Here is a 17,746-nt window from a genome sequence, read left to right on the forward strand (position 1 = left end):
GCCCTGGGTATGATGCCCTGCACCTCATAAACAGAGAAGAGGGGCAGACACCTATAATCCTAGCCCTCCAGAATGAGTTCCAAAACAGCCAAGGGTATATAATAAGACACCATCTCAAAATCAAAAATGAAAAGCAAACAAACTAAAAGGCTGACTCACAAGCCCCCGAGTATGAGTGAAGCCCCAGCATGAGTGGCTGACTCATTTCCACATCCCATGCCTTCCCCACACAGTGAAACACTAGTCTATGCCCATTCTCTGTAGACCTATCACGCACCAAGCTTGGGTGAGCCTACGTCCCACTCAGATCTTGGGGTTGAGCCGTAGGGAGGTGCAGTATGTACTCCACTGGCACTGGCTACCTCATCTCACAATGAGCCTGGTGTTCTAGAACCTTAAGCTGAGCAACATCACACTGTCCTGTTGCCTTGACAACCAACCTTAGCATCTCTGAGCTAACTGCCATTCTCTTTTATCTCTCCCAGTCAGAACAAATCAACAACTAATCCTGGGACTAGAAAGGTCATTACTCTGTGGTGTGTGTGTGTATGTGTGTGTTGTATGTGTTTATGGATTCTGGGAATTGAACTCAGATCCTTATGTTTACAAGCACATTTATAAACTGAGCTATCTTTCCAGTCTCATTACAGGTTGTTTGGTTTTATGGTTGTTTTTTTGTTTGTTTGAGACAGGGTCTCATGTAGCCCAGACTGGCCTCAAACTTACTATGTACTTCAGGTTGGACTCCTAACTCTCCTGCCTTACTGTGGAATGCGAGATGACAGATGTGTGGTACCCACCCAGTTTATCTGAGCAGACAGAAGCTGTGAGTAATGATCCACTGCCACAGAAAACACTATACACACACACTGGCCTTTCCTACCTAGACCAGAACTCCTAGCTAGTGATGTCTCTGTAGTCTGAGTGACAAGCTCTAGGCCTTTGTTTTTATAAGTGATTTAAAATTACAACTGTGAATAATATAAATATAGCACTCAGGTATAGAACTCTTGAAATATTAAAAATTCAAATAAAAAATATAATAACTTGGGGTTGGATGACAGCTCAGCCACACAAGCAGGGGAACCCGAGTTTGGATCCCCAGCATCCACATAAAAATCTGGGTGTAGCCTGGTGTTTGTATTCTCAGTTATTTGAAGGCAGTGATACACAGATCCCCAGGGCTCTGGCCAGCCAGACTAGTCTAATCACCAAGCTCCAGGCATACACACACACACACACACACACACACACACACACACACACACACACACACACACACCACACAGTGGAGTAAGAAAGAGAGGAGTGAATAAGCACACACAAATCCCAACACAGCAGACATTTGCTGTGACAGATGCCAACCTAGAGACAATATTCTTTTCATATAGCTAGTTTTTGTTAAAATGGCGCTGACCTGGGCCCCTATGGAGCCTCACTCCTCTCCCATATGCACTGAGGAATCTCACACACAAGGCTGATCACTTCCTATATGATGCAGATGCTCTACCCTCCTGTATCCCGTGAGCTAGTCCTGTCAGATCCCTGGGGACCTATCCTGTAACATCATTTGGATTCTTGAGCAACTCTTTGAGGGCAACACCACCAAACCCCACCAAGATAATGTATTTAACTTCCATAAAAACAAGGGGTGACCCTTGTTTGAGAAGCCTACTACACTCATTCCCTGGATGTGTTGTAATCTTGCCCCTCCCACCATGTGTGTCTCTTTCACTTAACTCCTGCACTTAAAATCTATGTTTAAAATGTCTACTAGAGCCAGCTGCCCAATGACCAGTGTATGATCCTAGGAAAAACAAGATGGAAGGAAAGAAGCAACTCCAAGCTGTCCTCTGACTTTCCTGTGTAAGTGAACACATAACCCAAAAGATACATGCAATTAAATTTTTTTATGCTTATTTTATCTTATGTGCACGGATGTTTCACTGCATGTATGTCTGTGCACCATGTGTGCCTGGTGTTTGAACAGGTCAGAAGAGAGCATCAGACCCCTTGGAACTAGAACTATAGATGGTTTGTGAGCTGTTATGTGGGTGCTGGGAATGAGACCGGGGTCCTCTGGAAGAGCAGCTGGGGCTCTTACCTGCTGAGCCATCTCTCCAGCCCCAGCAAATGTAAAATGTGTGATAATAAAACTCAACTCTGCTTCACACTGGCCCATCCTGAAATTATTTATTGCTGTGAGACCACAGATCTGATTTTGTCAGAACCAAGGTCTCTAAAAGGTAAGAAATCCTCCAGCAGCTGTGGACCACGGTGTGGAGCTGTGCCTCTGTCCCTGCCTTCAATGGCAGAGTTTCCTTTTCTGGAAACTTTGTACCAGTGTAATCACTCTCGCCCATGGTCTCCTATGTCTGACTTCTTTCACAAAGCTTCGCGTTTCCAGAGTTTATCCATCTTGTTCCTTTTCATGGCACAGTCATATTTCATTATAGCCAATCAGTGCTTTCTTCTGTCCATGGCTGACTAATATTCCACTGTGTGGGCATACCACAGTTTAGTCCTTTGTCTAGTGGTGTATCTTAGCTACCATGAACAATGCTGCTGCAAGCATTCATGAACAGGTAGATGTGTCTGGATACCGTACTGTCTTCAGAGCTTAGGGCATTCACTCTGATGCAGAGTTGCTGAGTCGTGCATGCAATAAAGAAGGTTCCTTTTTAAAATTACATTTATTAATTTCTGAATCACATTTATTTGTGGGGAGGTGAGTATGCCTCTGGCAGCATATATATATATGTAAAGGTCAGAGGATAACTTGTGGGAGTTGTTTCTCTTCTTCCATCCTAGGAATTGAACTCAGGTTATCAGGCTTGGCTGCAATCACTTTTACCCACTGAATGATCTTGCCAGCCCCAATCAATGATCCACTTTTTGAGGAACTGCTGGACTCTTCTCCATGGTAGCTACACTGTTTTATATCAGTAACACTCTAAGGTCTCCACACTGCCATCAACGTGTTATTTTCTGTTTTATTTTGTTTTTGGGGTTTGTTTTTTGTTGTTGTTTTGGTTTGGTTCTTTTGGTTTTTTCAAGACAGGTTTTGTCTGTGTAGCTCTGTAGAACTCACAGAGTTCTGCCTGCCTCTGCCTCCTGAGTGCTGGGATTAAAGGTATACCCAACCACTGCCTGGCCTATTTTGTTTTTAATATGGCCAACGGGAGTTGGCCTTTGAACAACTCGACTTTGTGAGAACAGTAAGACCCAGATGTTGGTATGACCTGGGGCAGAGACAGAAGGTCCTGTCTGGACAAGACCCCCAAAATCTTACAAACCTGCCACCTGAAGCCAATGACCCTGAGCAAGGGACAAAGTGGAAAGGAACATGGATCTTCCTCTTGTGTAGGGCTCCAAGCTATGTGGCTAGTAACTCATGAATATCTAAAGGCCCAACACAGGACCACCTCCAGCAAGAAGATTATATATGGTCTCCTCATTCCTACTTTTAAAGCATTCTTATTCATGGGGCTGGAGAGATGGCTCAGAGGTCAAACGTGCTAGCTATTCTTCTAGAGGCCCTGAGTTCAATTCCCACCAACCATATGGTGGCTCACAACCATCTATAATGGGATATGATGCCTCTTTCTGGTGTGTACAGATGCTTGTGGACAGAACAGTGTGCAGGATGAATAAATAAATCTTTTTTTAAAGTGTTCTTACTTAAATGATCATGGCTTTGAGACAGACAAAATGACCTGGGTCTCTATGGGATTTTGGTTAAGAGTAGAATACTATTTTTTTTTAATTTATTATGTATACAGTATTCTGTCTGCATGTATCCCTGCAGGCCAGAAGAGGGTACCATGTCTCATAACAGATGGTTGTGAGCTACCATGTGGTTGCTGGGAATTGAACTCAGAACCTCTGGAAGACCAGTTAGTTATCTTAGCCACTGAGTCATCTCTCCAGCTGTTTAAAAAACAGTTCTCATGGGTCAACAAGATGGAGTAGTGCATGGGGTGGTTAGCCTCCAAGCCTGACAACCTGAGTTCAGTCCCTGGAACCTACATCTTTGAAAGAGAGAACCAATTCCTGCAAACTGTCCTGTGACTTCATCCGTCTGGCTGAACCAGAACCCCACCACAGTGCTTAACCAGTCTTCCTTCATTGGAGCCTTTGCTTAGCTCCTTTGTTTTTGGTGTTGACTGTAGTGGGGACTAAACACAGGGTCTCACGCTTGCTGGGCATGTGCTCTACCATGGAGTTACATCCCCAACCCTGTGCACACTTTCTACCTTGGTCATTGCTAGAAGAGGCGGAGCTGGAGGTGACATAAGGAGAGAGTAGCAGCTCCAGAGTGGGAATGGTGATCCATGTAGTTCTAGGGGCAATGGTAGCTAGCAAGGGATGTCTGAAAAGCTTCGAGGCCAGGAACAGAAATCAGGAACCATGGACTCCAGTCACAGGAAGAACCAAGGAATTGCTAAGACTCAAAGGCTGAGTGTCCTGACACCCAGGACCCAAGAACTCTAACACTCACACCCCCAAGACCAGTTCAGAAGCAGGGATACCAATGGATGCTGCCCTCTGGTGGTACTGCCCCCCTGTGGCAGCAACTGGTAGGACTGGAAGGTACAATAGCTGCTACGTGGAGGGGTTAAAGCCCAGAGCAGAGAGCCAAGCATGGACACCTAGAACCATCCCTGCTCTCGGTGTGGGCTCTCTCTGAGCCTCTGCCTCTGTTCACCCAGCCTCCAGGCTTTAGGTACCCAAAGGCCCAGGATGGCTAGTCACCTACCCACAATTCCTACCTAGATAGAACAGAACCCCAGCCAACTCATTAGTACTAGCATGTACTAGTGCTTTACTTTATTGCGTATAAGCCCCACTCTGTCTCAGAAACACAGTGTCAGACCACTGCAAACACCAGTGGAGAAAGTGAATAAGTGAGTGGATGAATGAGTGAATGAGTGAATCCTGCATTACACAAGCTTTCACAACTCAAGCTACCACTCAAGCCACCCAGCTACCCTGTGGCGAGGACGATCAGGAATGAAAATGCAGGGGTCACAGTGGCCTCCCCTTGAGGGACCCCTGAAAGCCCTCCAGGATCAGTGAGAATTTTTTAAAAGTGTCACTTCAAGACATGGGTGGCAATGGCTGAGTCACAATTAAATGATGACTTCTGGTTTTGTGAATCCTTAGATGGTGGAACTGTGATAAGGCAAATCACCGTTACCAGATTCATGGCCAAATGGGCCTGCCTGTGCCTACCAGTGGCTCCTGGCATAGGACAAAGGTTGGCTTTGCTCCCCGAGGTCCTCCCTTGCAGACCCTAGATACAAGCACACATACCATCACAAAGACAAGCCACCTCTCTTACATTACCAGGGCCTCACTCTCCAGGTGACATGACTGGTCCTGGCAAAGAAGGTTTTTCCACCTCAACAGACAGAGGTCACGCTGAACAGGATACAGGTGTTCCAAAACATCAAAGCCATGGGTTTCTGAAGTCATTGGGAGGAAGCAGGGTGGGGCCAAGTGCCAGGCAATCTCCCCCAGCCTTGCCTCCTGCTTGGCCTCTGGCCAGTGCCAGCATACTCCCCTGATACCCACACCCCCACTTAGGGATTCAGACTGCCTCTGGCTTTTCAGATTCACCCCTTCCTGTCTCCTGTTTTTTACACTAAAGCAGGACAGTCAAGGTCAAGGGTTAGGACAGGCTTTCCCAGCCAAAGGAATTTTCCTAACAAGTGTGGGAACAAGTTTCCAGAAAGCTCCTTCAGAATGTACCCAGGAATGAAGTGAAGGAGGGGGGACTGTCCCCATCCTGTCCCCCACAGGGACCAGTCAACTTCCGGGGCTCCGACTGGTGTTCTTGGAGTCAACTGACCACAGTTTTCCTACATACCCGGGACAAAGCCACAGACAAAGCAAACACTGCTGTGGCTGGACAGAGGTTTTACCCTCCTGAAAGATGCCAGCGCACCCTTGTGGGACATTCAGAATTCTTCCCTCCCACCAATTCCAGATGCCCACTTCCCTGGCCTGGAGAACAATGTTCAGGAGGGTCGGAGAAAGGCCATTCCTGAGGGGAAGCATCCTGACTTCCCAAGGCAATCCACCTGGACCAAGGAGAGCGTAGGGAGCCACTTGTGGACAAGGCCCCAGTGTTGTTCCCCATATAAGCTTAAGGCTATCTCTTTGCATGCTGAAGTTCCAGGTTTAAAGGAGGAGCTGAGTATTTGAGGACATGGATCTCCTCAGATCCTGCCAGGGTAGGCTAGTCACCACCCTGGAAGGAGTCCCCAGAGCCTCTGGGACACGGCATGGGAAGATAGACACAAGTGAGGGCATGACAGGGTGAAACACTTGTGGGAGGGGCTTACCTAGCCACCATTCAGCACTAAGAATAGAGAAGAAACACACTTGTTCAAGTATGTATGAAGCACCTACCGTATACCAATTCTCATGTAGAAAACTCGACAGAGATACAGCAAGAGGAGAGGATTTACCCCATCTTTGGAAGGAGTCAAGGAGGGCTTCTGGGAGGAGGAAATTTCTAAATTGACTCCAGGGTCCAACTGCCACCATTGAAAAGAAGAGTCAGGAATAGGAGATGCCCAGCTGAGCGGTTCTGAGTCACACGGGGCCACCTCCTTTCCCCATCTGAGACACAAATGTTTGCGGCTCTTAGGCCTCACCTACCTGACCACTCTTGCCAGACAATGATCAATTAATCTCCGGAAAGACTTGGGTTTGATTGTTCAGAATGTCATCATTCCTTCAGTTTGTAATGTGTGTGTGTGTGTGTGTGTGTGTGTGTGTGTGTGTGTGTGTGTGTGTTGGGGATAGAACCCAGGGCCCTCAGCTTCTACTTTTAATGTTTCTCATTTGTTTATTCTGCTTTGCAGGAGATAGGATCTTTCTATGTATCCGAGGCTAGCTTCAAACTTGAAGCAATTCTCCTGCCTCAGCTTCTCAGACACAGGAATTACAGACCTGTGTCACATGGTCTGGCATGTCTGTCCTCTGCTCTGCTGTTCTGCTCTACCCTGACTACTCAGGTTAGTCTTGGGGGCTCATCGGTGTCTCTCATCCACATGGAATTTAATTAGAAATAGGGTGTTGATGGGAGATGTCACTCTGTAAATATGTTTCTCGTATTGGTTAATGAATAAAGCACTGTTGGCCAACAGGAAAGCAAGACAGGCGGGACAAGGAGACAAGGAGGATTAGGGAAGAGGTAGGAGGAGATTCAAAATGTAGGACCAAGAGAGCAGAACTCCGGACCCTGTCTCTGGGAAGATAAGACCACGTGGAAATACTTAGATTGCTAGAAATGGGTTAATATTTAAGACAGAGATAGCCAATAAGAAACACTAGTAACAGGCCAACAGCTTTATATTTAGTGTCTCTGTATGTTATTTGGGGCTGGTGCGGCTGTGGGACCAGGCTGGCGGGAAAACCTGCTCCTAACAAAATGTTTGATGTGCAGCTTCTGAATTGAGGGATAAGTCTATCCCTGCAGCCCATACAGTGGAAGAAGAGAAACAATTCCTGCAAATTGTTCGCTGACTTCCACAAATATGTAATGCATGGCCCTTGTGCCCTCACACATACAAAATAAATTTTAAAATATAATAAAAATGTTTAAGTCCAGGTGTAGTAATTGCACACCTTTAATGCCAGCACTGGCAAGGCAGAGGCAAGTGGATCTCTTTGAATTCAAGGTGATCCTGGTCTACATAGTGGGTTACAGGACAGCCAGAACTATATAGTGAGACACAGTCTCAAAAGAATTAATTTTTAAAAAAAATACAAAATGCCATTTGAAGCTGCAGAGTGCTCCACCCGAGAGCATGGGGAAGAGTCACCAAACAACACTATGATCAGCCAGAACGCATTATGCATTAAATTGAAAAGGTGTGGAGTCATTAAGTGCTCTCCGAACACAATGGAGCAGGGCCTGAATAACAAAGATTTCTGGAAAGTCTCCAGATGTTGCAAAAATTAAACAAGAAAAAGCCTAACAAATGAAGCAAAGATTAAGTCTCCAGAGAGATGGGAAATATCTTGAGCTGAGTAAAACAAGGAAGAAGAAAGGCCCCAGCACCCAAATGTGTAGAATATTGCCAAAACAGGAAATGTGTGGACTTCGATGTTTCCTTTCAAAAATTCTTTTGAATTATTTTGACATTTCACCTTAAGAAGCTTTGAAAAGTACACAGCCAAATACAGTGGAAAGAAGGAAATCATAAAAATAAGAATGAACTCAACAACATTACATGAAAAAAAAAAAAAGGACCCAAAGAGGGGATGAAATTAATAAGTACTTCCTTGAAAGAACCACTCAAGGGGCTAGGGCGATGGATAGCTCAGCGGTTAAGAGCACTGGCTGCTCTTGCAGTCGATCCAGGTTCAGTTCCCAGCACCCACATAGCAACTCACAACCACCTGTAACTCCAGTTTCAGGGGATCCAACACCCTCTTCTGACCTCCAAGGGTACCTGGCATGCATGTGGTACACAGATATACATGCAGCCAAAACATTCTTACGCATAAACTTTAAAAGAAAAAATATTAGAACTGATAGTCATCAGCCACTAGACAGGCTGACTAATAATAACAAAAAGGCACTAATAACCCACACCAAGAATTAAAAGGGGCGGGGCTGGAGAGATGCTCAGATGACCTCCCTTGCTGCTCTTCAGAAGGACCAGAATTTAATTCCCAGCACCCTCATCAGGTGACTCAAAACTGCCTCTCTAACTTCAGCTCCAGGGGATCTGACACCCTCCTCTGGCCTTCACAGGCACCCACAGCCATATGCATACACACCCACAAACTACACAATACACATAAATAAAAATAACAAATAAAACCCAGCAGTGGTGGTGCACACCTTTAATCCCAGCACTTGGAAGGCAGGGGCAGGAGGATCTCTGTGAGTTCAAGGCCAGCCTGATCTACAGAGCAAGTTCCTGGACAGGCTCCAAAGCTACAGAGAATACAAGGCCAGCAAGATGGCTTACTACATAAAGGCACTTAGTGTACAAGCCTGGTAACCCAAATGCTATCCTGGAACCTACACATACTGGTTAGTTTACCTACTGACTTGACACAGCTTAGAATCACCTGGAAAGTCTCCATGAGGAAATGTTCTAATCAGGTTGGCCTGTGGGTGTGTCTAGGGAACTGTCTTAATTCTTCTAATTTAGGCAGGGAAAGATACAACCATTATGGGTGGTACCATTCTCTAGTTTTAGGTCAGTGGTTGTCAACCTTCCTAATGCTGTGACCCTTTAATACAGTTCTTCATGTTGTCACGAACCAACCACAGAATTATTTTCATGGCTACTTTATAACTGTAATTTTGCCACTACTATGAATAGTAATGTAAATATCTGTGTTTTTCAATGGTTTTAGTTGAGCCCCTGATAAAGGGTCATTCAACTCTCCAAAAGGAAGGGGTCAAGACCCACAGGTTTGAAGATGCTGGTTTAGATCCTTAGAGAAGCCAGGTAGCCTGCTGACACAAGCCTTTAATCCCAATTCTCAGGAGGCAGAAGATGTCTGCAAGTTCAGCTTGGTCAGTGGAGTCCTAAGCCAAGACTACATAGTGAGGACCTATAGCCCCAAAAAGAGTAGAGAAAGCTACATGCATGCATTCATTTTCTCTCTGCTCCTGGATGTGATATGACTAACTGCTCCTCCACCTCTGCACGAATACACACACACATTCACATACACACTCACACAGAATACTAAGCAACTACACACTGAGCAATCATTGGAAGCGATGTCCCCACAGAACAGATGACAAGTAGAAAAACACACAAAATATAAAACTGTCACATGGCCACACACATCTAAGTGTTTTTAAACAGCATAAGAGGGAATGGGGGTGGGGAGTGATTCTATTGGTAAGAACATTAGCTTAGGAAGCATTGTATTCTGAGTTTGAATCACTACCACCCACATAACAAGCTGGGTGTTGCTGGATGTAGTGGAACATGCCTTTAAGCCCAGAACTCAGAAGACAGAGGCAGGTGGATTTCTGAGTTTGAGGTCAGTCTGGTCTACAAATCAAATCCCAGGACAGCTAGGGCTACACAGAGAAACCAGATCTTGAAAAACAGAAACAAAAAACAAACAAGCTGTGTATGGCTATGGGCACACCTATAACCCCAATTCTGGTGCTTGCTGGCTCCAGGGTGAGTGGAAGACCCTGCCTCATGGGACTAAGATAGTGAGTGATGGAGAAAGACACCCTACATCTGTCAGAGAGAGCATGTGTATATACACCATGACAGACACAGACAGACAACAACAATAACAAGTAACACTTGGGGTGGAGGTGGGAAGACTTTAGAGGGTTTTATATCTTTTCTCTAGTTCTGAACTTAAACTGTTTTCTTTTATAGGCATGGATGGCTTAATTTGTTTTTCCATTCTGGTTTGAGTTACAAAATTTTTATAACAGGCTCTCCCTATGTAGCCCAGGCTGGCCTTGAGTTCCTGATTCTCCTGCCTCAGCCTCCTGAGTGTGGGGACGATAGGCATGTATCACCAATCCAGGTTCACAACTTATTTTTTTTAAATGTTTTTGGGGGTGCTGGGAAGATGGTCCAGTCAGTCAGTTCGTACAGCCAAAGCATGAGAGCCCATCACATTTTTAATCCAGCACTAAAGAGGCAGAGACAGGCAAATCCTTGAAGCTCAAGAGACAACCAGGCTAGTTAAATGGGTAAGCTCTGGGTTGAGTGAGAAATCCTGTCACAAATCAATACATCAGAAAGATACTAAGGAAGATACCCAATATTGACCTCGGACCTCTACACATAGGTACACATATCACAGGCACACAGGCACACATGAGCACATACACACCCATGCTTTACATACAGGAATACAAATTAATTAAATTATATATATTATATTACATTATACATAATATACTTACAGTTAAGTGTTTGGGGAGTTGTCTCAGTAGTTAAGAGCACTTACTACTCTTACAGAGGATCCTAATTCTGTTCCCAGCATCCAGGATGGGTGACTCACAAACCCCTAGATTCAGCACCCTCTTCTAGTCTCCAAGGCCACCTTCATTTATGTGGCATACACATGCAGATACACAAACACACACACACACACAGTTAACAATAGCAATAAGAAGAAATATTTAAACATTTTTTTGATAGGTTCAGAATTGAGGGACAAAGTCAAGACTTTCCACAGCTGAACACCAGGGAAGCCCTGAACTCTGCCACTGAGTAGCACCATTCATGATGGATGGACTGTCTTAAACAGAAGAACAAAGTTCATTCTTTTGAGCCAAGCATGGTAGTGCATGTCTGTAGTCCCAGCACTCAAGGCCTACAACACAAGGATCATGAGCTTGAGACCAACCTGGGCTACACAGCAAGACCCTGTTTCTAAAAAATTGTACAATATGGACTAGAGATAGCTCAGCCATTGAGAGCGCTTATTCTTGCATAGGCCCTGGGTTTGATTCCCAGCACCCACATCTAGCGACTTAGAACTGTCCAGAAAGAACTCTAGTTCCAGGGGATCTGATGCCCTCTTCTGATCTCCATGGGTACCAAGTATGCATGTGGTACACAGACATGCAAACAAGCAAAATACTCATACACATAAAATAAAATAAATAAATCTAAAAAATTAAAAATATATAATAAACAGTAGTAGCAGTTTGAGTTGCTTTGAGTCAGAGTTATGTGATTACTGGAGGAGCCTATGAAAAGTGTTTAACACCAGATGGCTCACAAGTGGAAAAAAAATAGCCAGCCTCAGCCTCTATGAAGCTCCCCATATTCCCATCTGGTCTCCAGGACACTGGAACAAGGGATAGCTAAATGACCCTCAGCAATACTCTGGGTGGAGAGATACAATAAGGAAAGATGGAGGTACCGCCTGGAAAAGAAACAGGATACAGCAATAGGCTCATGCCAAGACTCCTGCTGGCCAGCCAACCCAGCCTGAGGAAGAACCCAGAAGAGGATCTGGGGAACATGGAAGAGTGTCATTCATAGAGGAGCCAGTCATGAAGGCCTCTGTCCTCAGAACTGTAGGGCTAGAGAGGTGAGGTAGCCTGTGCTTATAATCCTTGCACTCTGCTGAGGCAGGGGATTGTAAGTTTGAGGCCAGCCTGAGCTAAATAGTATGACCTACCACAGAAAAAGAGGGAGGGTACTTCTTCCCATCAAATATGTCTGGGGTGTATTCTTCCATCCATTCTGCAAGTCAGGCATGCAGATCAACATAGACCCGGACTACACACACCCACATCACCTGTGTGATCAGAGCCACTTGCCTTTAATTCATTTTTATGGATGGCAATGTTTATGCTTGGGTGTGTTCATGTATATACGTAGGTAAAATGTCAGCGTGCCTGGTGCCTGTGAGGCCAAAAAGAGGGCTCTGGATCCCAGGGGGATGGAGTTACAGATGGTTATAAAACACCAAGTGGTTGCTGGGAATTGAACCCAGATCTTAAGAAAGAGCAACCGGTGCTCTTAACTGCTGAGCCAGCTCTTCACTTCCTTGCTGGGAAGACAGGGATAGGCTCTCTAAACACCAAGCCTCAAATGGTTTCTATAATAACTAGACCTCAGCTAGGCAAAGTGGTACAGGCCTATAATTCCAGCCCTGAAGAAAATGAGGCAGGAGGACTGTTGCATGCATAAGGCCAATTTGGACTACAATGTGAGAGCTTTTCCAGACATACATACATGACCAGACCTCATTCCCATCTGCTGCACCTGAAAATTGCCAGTGAACCCCACAGCCACAAACCAGGCTCAGATTCATAATCCCTGGACAGCCATCCATGAGAGTTCTGGACATTGTGTACCTCAAAGAAATAGAAGGGAGGATTCTGGGGTCCAAAGACGAACCCAAGGCTTAACAAAAAAAGGCCAGTCCCAGGTTAACTATATAACTGAAGATGGAGCCCAGGACCTCATAAATGGTGAGCCACATATCCAGCCCCTTACTGAAAGATTCTAGGCAGGTGCCACACCCCACCTCTCACTGGGGGATTCTAGGCAGGTGCTCTACCACTGAGTCATACCCCAGCCCCTCACTGGGAGATTCTAGGTAGGTGTTCCACTGTCAAGCTATGCTCCTAACTCCTCACTGGAGGTATATAAGTAAGAACGGTGGGGTTATTGATCCGTGCCCCTAACTCCTAACTGGGTGATTCTAAGCAAGCTCTCTACCATGGATCCCCAGCCCCAGCCCTGCTTCCCCTGGTCTTGACAAACCCAGAGACACAGGGACACAGCTTTGTTGGAATTCCAAGGGAGGACTTGAAGCAGCATTGCCCAGGGAGCCTACCAAGGGTAGTGGGGGGCACTGACCTTCTCCAGCTTCTCAAAGTGCTCCCGAAGGAACCTCAGTGGCCGGTCGGGCTTGGCAACACAGAGGTGCACAATGCATTCTTTGAGCACCTGCTGGATGCCATGCTTCTGCACGTACATCTCACATCCTTTCAGAGAGTCCTCATCCTCGGAGTGGAAGTTTGATGGGGAGGCCATGGTCAGAATGTCTTGTACAGTCCTGTTAAGAAGTAAAACCAGCTTTAGGAAGTGTCGAGGAAGGCAGACTGTTCTGTGGTTATGCTTTATGAAGTACACATGGGCTGGGCCACCAGGTCTGTCATCCCAGCTACTCAGAAAACTGGGGCGGAAGGATCTTGAGTTCAAGATTTGCCTGAACGGGACCAGCCTCTACAACTTAGTGAGAAACTGTCTCAAAGGGAAAGGGTGGAAGAAGGATGGGGTTGAGGCTGGGAAATGTGGCTTGGTTGGTTGAGTACTAACCTAGCATGCAGGTTTTATCCCCAGCAGCAAATAAACCCTCTGTGGTGATGCAGGCCTGTAACCCCAGCACTATACAGGATGTGGAGGAATGAAGATAAGGAGCTTAAAGCCAGCCTTGGCTACATATCAAGTTGGAGGCCAGGCTGGGCTACATAGAATTTGTTTTAAAAAAATAAAAAGTCAGAGGGGGGGACACTGGGAGGATGGCTCATTTGGGTAAAACACTTGAGTACAGGTCAGATCCCCAGCACCCACATAAATGCCAGGAGGGCTTGGTGGCCTACAATCCCAGTGTGTAGGAGGTGAACACAGGGGCAAGCTGGCTACCTAGACTAGCTGAATTAGTGAGCTCTGAGTTCAAGGAGAAACTGCCTCAATACATAAGGTGGAGATCCATGAAAACACCCAATAAAAAAACTATAGGCTTTCTACACACATGTACATGTATAATATGCATCTGCACATTCATATGAACATGCATGCACATGCAAGTGCATGCACACTCGTGCACACTCATGTACACACACACACACACAATTTAATTTTTTAAAAACACTGAGGGTTGCACATCAGCGGTAAAGGGCCTGCCCAGCATGTAAGGTGCATTGCTAATGATTGACCTCAGTGAAGGGTCTATAACACTGGAAGTCTTGTTTGCCAAAGGTCTTTCTCTGATGAGTGAATTAATCCCTTCCTTACCTCTGAACAAATTCTTGCAAAGATGGAAAAAGATCAAGTACAACTTGTATACGGTCTGCTCTCCATTTCTGATAAATTTCAGGTGGAATAAGTTGGGTGTCTGGCGCCCCCAGTATGGGAACCATGTTGTTGGATGGCTTCATTTTCATCCACCCCTCCCCCCTTCTAAGGGCGCTGATGTGAAATATAGGTGTTGTCACGATCTAAGACCCCCAACGAGGGTTGGTGGGGCGGGAGGGGGGAGGTACTGTCAAAGGACTGGGGTGGCTTGTTTCATGAGGAAAGGAAGGGGGGTAAGGAAAACAATGGAACAGAGTTGGGGGCCTTGGAAGACAGTAACAGAGGCCCAAAGGCTCTAGAACGCAGCAGTGTGTGCCCTGCGCAGGGTTGAGTCATAATGTCCAGGTCACTGCCCCGCCCCGCACAGATTGGAGTCACCCAGCCTAGAGACCTCGGGGTTTGAAGGGACCCCAAGTCAGACATGTACAATTGGCCTCTGCAGGTTGGGTTTTCTCCTCCTACTCCCACCCCCACCCCGTGACCCGGACCCCGGACCCTGGGCCCACCAAAGGAGCAATTGGAGACGCCCCCAGATGGTGGTGGGTGCAGGGTTTCCCCCAGATGGTGGTGGGTGCAGAGTGCCCCCAGACCCTGACGGTGCAAGCCACCCGCCCGACCCTGTCCTGGGCGCTTGCGCAAGGGCCTGGCTCCACCTCGGACACCAGCAGTCCCCACCACCACCCTGCAGTTCCCCAAATCCCTCCTGTCCCCATGAGTCCCCCAGTTGCCTTCGAGACCCAGCGCTGGATAGGACCAGGTCGCTGAGCAGACCCCCACCCCAGCCCACGTACCTGTAGATGCGTGATGCCCGAGGCCAGAGGCAGCTGCGCGGGGACGCGGGGACGCGGGGACGCGGGAATGGCGAGCGGGTCTCCGCACTGCAGCGGCGCCGCCCTCCGCCCGCCCCCGCTGCGCGCCGCCGGCCTCCAGGCCCTGCGCACCGCGCCCGCGCGGGTCGCCCACCGACCGCTGCCCTCCCTAGGGCCCGCCCCACTGCTGTCTCTGAATGGCGACCGGATCCCCTTCCCGTAGGCCCAGCGCTGCTGCCAAGACCTTCTGCCACCCCTACCCTCCTAAACTCACCCAACCTGGCTGGCGCAGCTCCTCTGGGGCCCAGATGCTCTCTGTTCTGGGCACACCACCCTGCTCTGTCTGAGCTGTCACCCTGGAGAGGGGGAAGTTGCATTCAGTGCCTGCCCACTCTAAAGCCGAGGCCTGTAGCAAAAATTAGCCTTCATGCATCCTGTCCTGCGCCATCTGCTCCTATGGGGACAGAGCATCTATCTCCTAAGTGATCTAAGCAAGGAAGAAGGATGAGGCTTGCAGGTACTGGCCTGTCTATATTCTCCTGTCCACCACCCATTCTGTCACTCACTTGTCCACACTCATTTGCTCCCCACATCTGTTCTTTCATTCACCTGCCCCCCATCTATCTACACTCACCTGCTCCCCACATTGGTTCTCCCACTCACCTGCCCACATTCCCTATCCTTCAGCTGTGCCCCATTGCTCAGCTGCCTGCTACCTCTTGCCACATTCACCAGACCACCCTCTCCTGACACACATGCCCTCCACAGAGCCACCAACCTGGCTTGTGCTCTCAGCAGGCAGGGCTGGCTCTGGTCACAGCTCTTCCTTCAAACGTGAAGGTGAACTGGTGCAGTAAGGGCTTCCTGGCCTGGAATAAGGTTCTAAAAGTTGGTAGCACGCTTGCCTAGCATGGATGAAGCTCAGGTTCCCATCACCAGCTCTGCACAAACACGGCATGGTGGTGCATGCCTGTGATCCCAGAACTTGGGATGTTGAGACAAGGAGGATCAGCTCAAAGCCATCCTTGCCTACAACAGCAACTTCGAGTCCAGCCTGGGTTACATGAGATTCTGTCTCAAATAAAATCAAATCTAAAATTAAATTAAGAGTAAAAACAAGAATATATAATAAACAAAAATAATGAAAGAAGATGCAGCTCCCACTTCCACAGCCTTTCCTTCCAGCTTGCCTCCCAGCTCTGTCCACGTGACAGGCACACACTTATTGTGGGCATACCTATAAGGAAGGGGTCTCTTCTTCAAGAATTTAAGTCCCACCTTACCAGAACCAAAACTTGCCTCCCATATGTAACTCTTGCACTTGAAACTGCCTGGAATTGCTAGAGACCAGCAATGGGTGAGGATAGCCTGCCTGCCTTCTGCCCATTTTCCTCTCCTGCCCCAACTCTTCCCGGCTCCTGCCAGGAACACTGAGCAAAGTCAGCAAAATGCAGCTGAATGCTCCAGGTTGTTCCCTCCCTCCTCATCCTCCTCACTCTCTTTTTAAATACTAACGCAGGCCAATCTCCAAATCACTAAGGATGATGGCCTTGAACTCCTGATTTTCCCCCTTTTAAGTGCTATGTTTAAAGACATGCACCACATGCTTAGATAAGGTTTTCTCTACTGGGGACCCTACCCCGAGGTTTTCTGGGGTTCCCTGTAGAGAACCTTTTGTGATGGTCCTTGGGAGAGGAGAAATGACCCTCTCCAGTAACCAACAGTCTTCAAATCACAAGGCACCCACACCAACAGACGAAAGTTCCCATGGACTATGAGTGTTCTGTCACAACCTTCTGGGTCAGGGGCTGGCCATCGAGATTCATGAAACCAACCAGAAACCTGGTCCCTGAGTCTTACAACAATGTCTTCTGCTGAGCCACTCTGAAGGCAGCTCCTGCCATCCTCATATATTTCTGGAATACTCTAGAAATCTATTTCAGGGACCTCAACTTCTTGAGGCTTTCCTCCCAAGGCTGCCTCCCATCTGCTTCCTGTGGTGCTGGGAATAGAACCCAGGTGGATGCCTGTAGTTCCCTGGCCAGCCACCCCAGCCTACTTGGGGAATTCTGCCAAGACACTATCTTAAATAACAAGGTAATTAGGTATGCCTTTAATACAAGCCCTGGGAATGTAGAGGCAAGGGGAGCTCTGTGAGTTGGAAGTCTAGTCTAGACTGTGAATTCTAGGCCAGCCAGGGATACATAATGAGACACACACACCCCAAATCCCCACCACCATCCCCCCAGAAAGTGCATGTGGTGAAAAAACTAGAGCCTGGGCTACCTAGGGATGCCATAGGAAGAAGGTAAAAGAAAACAGTCAGAGATAGCAGAGTTGGTCTTATTCACTCTTCATGGTTAGGAGACA

The 17,746-nt window shown here is 47.2% G+C and overlaps 1 protein-coding gene across 1 annotated transcript in view; it reads right to left on the reverse strand.

The window, feature by feature from the left end:
- The window catches only part of Prkar1b (protein kinase cAMP-dependent type I regulatory subunit beta), a 110,603-nt gene extending 94,725 nt beyond the window's left edge, over window positions 1-15,878 (reverse strand). The window contains exons 1-2 of the mRNA XM_051205552.1: window positions 15,651-15,878; window positions 13,347-13,545 (exon numbers count right to left, since the gene is read on the reverse strand). Coding sequence (XP_051061509.1) covers window positions 13,347-13,523 — 177 coding nt within the window. The 5' untranslated portion in view covers window positions 13,524-13,545; window positions 15,651-15,878. The remainder of the gene's footprint in view (window positions 1-13,346; window positions 13,546-15,650) is intronic.
- Between the last annotated feature and the right edge of the window lie 1,868 nt (window positions 15,879-17,746).

The sequence above is a fragment of the Phodopus roborovskii genome, unplaced genomic scaffold (genome assembly GCF_943737965.1).
Source record: "Phodopus roborovskii unplaced genomic scaffold, PHOROB, whole genome shotgun sequence".
In the NCBI taxonomy this organism is placed as follows: Eukaryota; Metazoa; Chordata; class Mammalia; order Rodentia; family Cricetidae; genus Phodopus; species Phodopus roborovskii.